Source organism: Notolabrus celidotus, chromosome 9, assembly GCF_009762535.1.
Source record: "Notolabrus celidotus isolate fNotCel1 chromosome 9, fNotCel1.pri, whole genome shotgun sequence".
Classification (NCBI taxonomy): domain Eukaryota; kingdom Metazoa; phylum Chordata; class Actinopteri; order Labriformes; family Labridae; genus Notolabrus; species Notolabrus celidotus.
Genome location: NC_048280.1, coordinates 1107449 through 1114146, shown reverse-complemented (window position 1 = coordinate 1114146; position 6698 = coordinate 1107449). Strand labels below are relative to the sequence as shown.

The following is a 6698-nucleotide window of genomic DNA, read 5'->3' as shown; positions in this document are numbered from 1 at the left end:
TTGGTCCCTGGTTTAAACAGCTCAGTTATTTATGTTGTCATGGTTTCAGTTACAGTTTAGTCTGCTGCAAAATATAAAAGTATAAAACCACTGATTCTTCAGATTTCTGCCCTCCAGACCAAATGACGAGAGAGAGAGGCAAGGCAAGTTTATTTATAAAGCACCATTCATACATAGAGAACTTCAAAGTGCTTTACAGAGTTAAAAACAAAAACCAGAAAAGTAACAATTAACAAAAAACACACAGCAAACACTTCAGAAAGAGAGAGAGCCCGTCTAGAACTGCTTTGTCAGAATGACTCCTACATAAATGACATCTTATAAAATCGTACACCCTGATGAGTCCTCTTCACCCATGAGCTCCTTCAACAGATCAGTTATTTCTCTTTCATGAGTTTCTTCCTGTTTCTCCCTTCCCTCCTCAGTTTGTTCTTTCTTTGCTTCTTTTTCATGTTTTCTTTCAGTAATTTTTAATTTCTTCTTGGAACACTTTACTGTTTTACAGAGTGCAGCTCGGTGTTTCTTCACTGTGGGCTTTAAGCGCCTTCAAGAGGTCATATTGTTTATCTTTGTCTTTCATTTCTTTCTCCTTCTGCGCTGCAGATTCCCTCATGTTTGTCTCTTGAGCTCTTCATGTGTTTTCTACAGATTCTCAATTTCTGTCTTAAACTCCTCGAAGGCTTTTCCACTGTTTCTTCTTGTTGCTTTCTAATTCGGTCCTCTTCTTCTCTTTTCTTTTTGTTGTTTTCTTTTTCTGTTTCATATTCTTCCTGCAGTTTTTTCAGTTTCATCTGTTCCTCATATCCTATCTGTTCATTTTCTTTAAGAGTTTCTCCCACCATGCTCTCCGTTTCCTTTGCCGACTCTCTCTTTCTTCTCTCATCTTTTCTCTGCTCTCCTTCAACTTTCTGTCAATGTTTTCTTTTTCCTCTGATTCTATCTTTATCTTTTTCTCCAAAGCTTCAGATTTCTGTTCCCACTCCAGTCATTGAAGTTCTTCCTGTTCTTTTCTCTTCCTGTCTTCTTCTTCTCTCAGTTGCTTTTCCTCTTTTTCCTTCTTTATGATTTCCTGCTTTTCTTTTAGTTCTTTTTCTCTCCGTTTTCTCTCCTTTTCAATTTCTTCTCTCTGTTGATTCTTTAGCTTCATTTCTTCTTCTTGTCTTCTCTGTTCCTCTTCTTTTCTTTTCTTTTCTTTTCATAATTTTCTCTTTCCTATTCAAACTCTTCTTGAAGTTTTCTGAGTCTTGTTTGTTCCTCCTGTCGCCTCCGTTCCTCTTCTCTATTTCGTTTTTCCCACCACTCATTTTGTTGTTTGTCTTGACTCTCTCTTTCTTCTCTCATCTTTTCTCTGCTCTCCTCCAGCTGTCTGTTAATGTTTTCTTTTTCCTCTAATTCTGACTTTATCTTTTTCTCCAACGCTTTAAGTTTCTCCTCCCACTCCTGTCGTTGAAGTTCTTCCTGTTCTTTTCTCTTCCTGTCTTCTTCTTCTCTCCTTTCCTCTTCTTGCAGTCTGACCTCACGCTCCTTCTTTATTCTTCTTTCTTTTTCTTCAAGTTCTTTTACTCTATTCTTTATCTCTTTTTTCATGTCTTTCCATTTTTTTATTCTTTCCTCCATTTCTTTCATTTCTTCTTCATGTTTTCTTTGAAGTTCCTCCCTCTCTCTCTTCATCTCCTCTTCTTTCTCCTTTAAGAGTCTCTCCATTTCTTTCTTTATATCAGTTTCAGCTTCTTGCAGCATCTCATTGGTGTAGCAGCTTCCTCCATTTGTCTTCACCATTGTGTCGATCTTTGCCATCAGCTCACTGACCTGAGTTCTGTTTTGTTCGTCATCGTTATTGAACACGTGGTATCTTCCTCCACAGTCAGAGATCAGTTTCTTGAAGGAATCATCACATTTCTCAGCGATGTATTCTTCAATAGACATCTTCTTACGTTTTAGTGAATCTCCTCCAGTTAAAAGGATGATGATGAACTTCTCAGCATCCTTCCCAAAGCCTTCTTTGATCAGTTTTAATGTCTCCTTCTCCTCAGGTGTGAATCTTCCGATTTGCATCACCAACAGGAAGACATGTGGACCTGGAGCCAGAAGACTGATGCTGTTTATCATCTCTTCATGAACCTCTTCATGAGACAGAGTCGTGTCAAACAGACCAGGAGTGTCGATAACAGTGACAGGACGACCGTTCACTTCACCTTCTGCTTTCTGACAGTCTTTAGTGACTGATTTTTGACTGGATTCAGCTTTAAACTCCTCTCTTCCTAGAATGGTGTTTCCTGAAGAACTCTTCCCAGAGCCGGTCTTCCCGATCATCACAATCCTGAGACCCTCTGAGCTCTGCTTCTCATCATCACCTGTGAAATAAGAGGGCCAAGACTTAGTTTGAATGGAGGCAGAACAGTAAAAGCTGCGAAGCATTACCTTTAACTGGCTACTATGATACAAAATTAATACAGTCACATTCACAAATAAAAAAATATATACTTACAATATACTCGGTCTTCAAGCTTAGCATGTAGCATGCTGATCTTTTCCATTTGAGCATGTGCAAATGTTTCTGTTGTGTAGCTCCAGGGTTTGTCTTCATCTGTTTGCACCTTCTCCACCGTGTCCAACAGCTCTGGGATCTGCTGTTTGTCCTTGATGTTGAGAACAAAAAATCTTTCTCCACAGCTCTGAAGGAGCTCCTGAACTTCCTTATTTTCCTTCACAAAGTTAACAACAGCTGGAGCTGTAGGATCTGACTCTACAGTGAACAGAATCATGGTGAAGCCATTGACTCGAGAGCTGAAGGTGTCCTGGATGATCTTTAACTCTCCCTTGTCTTCATCAGTGAGAGGACCCATAGGTAGGACCAGGATGAATGCATGGACACCTTCAGGATCACAGAGGGAGACACACCTGAGTGATTCCTCCATCACTGTCTCCAGAGGTTTTCCACACAGAGCAGGAAGCTCCACCAGGGAAACCCAACGTCCACACACCTCTCCCTGATGTTTAACACACTCTGATGAGCTGGAGGCTGAATGAAGACCTGTCTGACCTAAAATGAACTTTGCTGCTGAAGTCTTCCCTGCTCCTCTCCTCCCACACAGGACCAGGTTTAAAGCTGGTTTCATGTGTTCAGTCTTCAGAGTGATCAACTCTTCAGTGAGGGTGAGGAAGTCTCCTTTGTTCTCACACACAATGCTCTCAATCTGTGTCATTAATGAGTCGATGTTGTTGTCAGTCATCCTGTAGTGTCTGTCTCCACAGTCTTTAAGTAGACGTCTAAAAGAGTCGTCTTTTTGACCGCCCTCATGTGTGCTGATGATCACTGAGTGTTTAAAAGCATCTTGACCAAACAGACTGAGGATGAACTTCAGTGTTTCTCTGTTCTCTTCAGTGAAATCAGAAGGTTTCACTAACAGCAGCAGAACATTTGGTCCTGGAGGACAAAGACTCACACAGCTCTCCACCTCTCTTCTTACAGCCTCCACATTCAGACTGAACAGGTCTGGAGTTTTCACCACTGTTAGTGGGTTTCCTTTCCACTCTCCCCAGGTGACCTCACAGTTTCTGGCTCGTTTGGTTTGAGGGTGTTTTCCATGATGACCAGTTTGATCATGCATGATGATGAAGTTGGACATTTTTTTCTTTCTGTCGTCACTTTTTCCCAGCAGGATAATCTTGAATCCAGATTCTGAAACACAGCAGAGAAAATAAAATACCATAAAGTTATAACTAGAATGACGTCACTCAGTTTTGTTGATGTGGGAGGATCTACAGGCAGGTTAATGTTCAATTCCAAGTCTAAACATTATGTGGAATAAAATGTGTTTATAAGCAGTGTTGTGAGTAACATGTTACTCCAATATTTACTGACTTGAAGTGTATCTAGTTACTTTTCAAATTTCATATTCTTGTTAAAATAACATACATTTTAAAAAGGCTCAATACTTCATCAGCATCATCATCAAATAGAAGAAAACTACTTAAGATTACTCATCAAACTCAGCGGGCAAAGCTGTGCCCATGTCAGCACAGTAGCATCCTGAGAAAAAGAGTGCTGCACACATTAAACACAGACAATGACTGATGATCATTCAAACTGTCTGTGAAATACCAACATTATTTAACCCTTGAGGAAAAGGACAAGAATATGGAGTTGTCGTCTCTGTGCATGAAAAAAACTGTGTCCACTAGTAATTGAAATCTCTCCTAACCAAACGGCATGCTTCTACTAAGCTAGCTGCCAGACAGCCCAACGCTGCAGTCACTGGTTACCCAGGTGCAGCTCATGTTAGCTCTGCAGACCAAGGAGGAGCTGCTCCATACATTGTTGACAAAGGCAGCTAGCTCTGTGCATGTGTCCCAATTATTTGAGAGCACATGCACAGAGCTAGTAGAGTTTATTATTACATACATTTTTTTGGAGTGTATCACAGTGATGTAAACTTTCTTAACAGACCTTGAACTCAACACATTTTAATATCCCCTTTAAAAAAAACCTTTAAATGGTTAAATGAATAAATGTCTGACGACTAGTTGACTCTTGGATTAAACTAGCAACTCTCACTTTAGCTTGATAAAAATATTAAAGATATGAGGAACTGATAAGAGAAATATATTAAGATAAAAAATATTTTTTTCAATATAAAAGAATTGTATAATGTGTTTGGGTGAACACGAGAGAGAAGACTCCTAAAAAAAATGTATCAGTAAATATGGATTAATATTGAGATCATTTTCTTACCCTGTGTTGACGTGTTTTTCCCTGAGAGGAGGAACTGTGGAGTGATTTTGGTAACAGCAGACAGTCCTGTGAAGAGATGACTTCATTAGTGTTCAGCTTAATTCTCTAATTCAGTGAAGAAAGATTTGTGTGAAGAAGACTCTCACTGTTATCAGGATTATTTCTGGACTTACCAAAGGCTTTAACAGAAGTCAGTATTCCCTGTGGTTTCAGGCTCTGATGATAGTCATGTAATGAAGCTGTTGTTTCCTCAGATGCTTTGTAGATGACATGCTCTCCACTATTCTCCTTTACTATTTGACTCAAACGCATTAACAGCTCTGAATGGTCAAGGTGTTTCTGTTTCAAGTGTCTGTATTTACACTTTATGATCATGTCTCTTAATGGAGGGTGCTCCTTGTATTTCTTCTTTAAGCCTGGACTCTCCTCTCTTCGTGATAAAATCAAAACCAATGAATGATCAAATGATCGATCACTGAAATGTTCCAGTGCTCTGCAGAGACTCTGTTTGTGTTCCTCCCTGAAGTCTTCAGGCTGTAGAACCAGCAGGAACACATGAGGTCCAGGATCAGAGAGTCTCACACAGGCTGTCACATGTTCTGTCAGTCTGTCTTCAGAGATGTGGGGACTCAGCAGATCTGGAGTGTTGATGAGAACTATGTCTTTCTCCTTTATCTGTCTTCTGAACTTCAAACAGCTGTCTGGTTCTTCCTCAGTGTTGAACTCAGTCTCTCTGAGTATAAAGTTCCCCACTGAACTCCTCTCAGACCAGCTGTTCCCCAGCAGAACCACCCTCAGCTCAGACACTGTGAAAAACAAGGATTGAAAAAAGAGTAACTCATGTTTACTGTTTTTATTTCTGGCTCCACTCGTTTTTAATTCTCAGGGTATGATCATCTACTTAAAATGTTTCTCACATAAACTATAAACACAGGTATTCTAATAAACCTGGATAGAAGTTTGACTCACTGTGAGGTGGCAACCATCCCATGCTGTTCCTGCGCCTCAGAGGAAACAGATCATCTGTGTCTGGAAGGACACAGATTAATGTTATCAGTCGTGAACATAGACTTTCATTACAGTTATTAGTAAAGATATGAACATACATCAGACACCTCTGTATTTAGAATGATAAATGTAGAGCTGAAAACGTCAGCTCATGATTAAACTGTTTCATTGACATTAGGTGTTCCAGGACTGTTTCCTGTTTCTGTCCTGTTGTAACATCTGAGTAAGAAGCTCCTCTGTTGTCTGTATAATATGGAAACAGAGAGAGGAGTGTTACCTGTTAAAGTCTGACTGGACTCACCTGCTGCTGCAGTCGCCATGACGTCACTCTGCTGTAAACATCAGAGACTGATTCAACTGGAAAAGAACAGCAGGGTTTGAGAATGAGAGAAAAAGATGAGTGTGGAGGTCAGTTTGGTTACTGAGGATAACAAACCTTATCAAGATGTATTTTTTTTGTCTTGATGATGGTTCACATGTCACTAAATGTCTTATTAAGTGTTATTCTCATGTATTCGGTACTATGATTCAATTAATGGCTGGTTGTTGATTGTCATAAACTTTGTTTTTGCTGCTGCCTGTTTTAGACAGGACCCCTTTGAGAGAAATATTTATTTTAAATGACCTTTTCTTAGTTAAATAATAATTAAGTGTATAGGATTAGGGTTGGGCAATATGGCCCAAAAAAATCATTATTTTTTGGGAGGCAGAATCATGATCATCATTATATTACCTTTTTTCCATTACTTAATTGAACAGAATAAACATATTTCTCTATTTAAAAAATACAGTCCTTAAAGAAAAAAAAAATTAGAACATTTAATCCAAAGTAAATATTTATATATAAATTTCAATCTGTGTCCAACTTTGCCAACTAGTGCAAACAAACATCAAACAAGAATGCTGACACTCAGTCTCAGACTTTGTTGCTTAATTCAAAAATTAACATTAGTTT

The 6698-nt window shown here is 39.1% G+C and overlaps 1 protein-coding gene and 1 long non-coding RNA gene across 2 annotated transcripts; one reads left to right on the top strand and one right to left on the bottom strand.

The window, feature by feature from the left end:
• Nucleotides 1-1148: 1148 nt before the first annotated feature.
• LOC117819073 (GTPase IMAP family member 8-like) lies at nucleotides 1149-6402 on the bottom strand. Its single transcript, XM_034692285.1, has 5 exons — nucleotides 6045-6402; nucleotides 5705-5764; nucleotides 4909-5541; nucleotides 2489-3682; nucleotides 1149-2354 (listed from the first exon to the last, which is right to left on the bottom strand). Exons 1-5 carry the CDS (start codon nucleotides 6061-6063, stop codon nucleotides 1213-1215), a joined length of 3048 nt encoding a protein of 1015 aa, XP_034548176.1. The 5' UTR covers nucleotides 6064-6402; the 3' UTR covers nucleotides 1149-1212.
• LOC117819087 lies at nucleotides 2848-3828 on the top strand. Its single transcript, XR_004632452.1, has 2 exons — nucleotides 2848-3156; nucleotides 3544-3828. It is a non-coding gene; the product is annotated as an uncharacterized LOC117819087 (long non-coding RNA).
• Nucleotides 6403-6698: the final 296 nt, after the last annotated feature.

Coding starts and splice junctions, on each gene's coding strand:
- LOC117819073 (XM_034692285.1), bottom strand. Junction 3,683..4,908: donor GACTTCTGTTAAAGCCTTTG/GTAAGTCCAGAA, acceptor GCTGTGTTTCAG/AATCTGGATTCAAGATTATC. Junction 2,355..2,488: donor GCTTGAAGACCGAGTATATT/GTAAGTATATAT, acceptor CTTATTTCACAG/GTGATGATGAGAAGCAGAGC.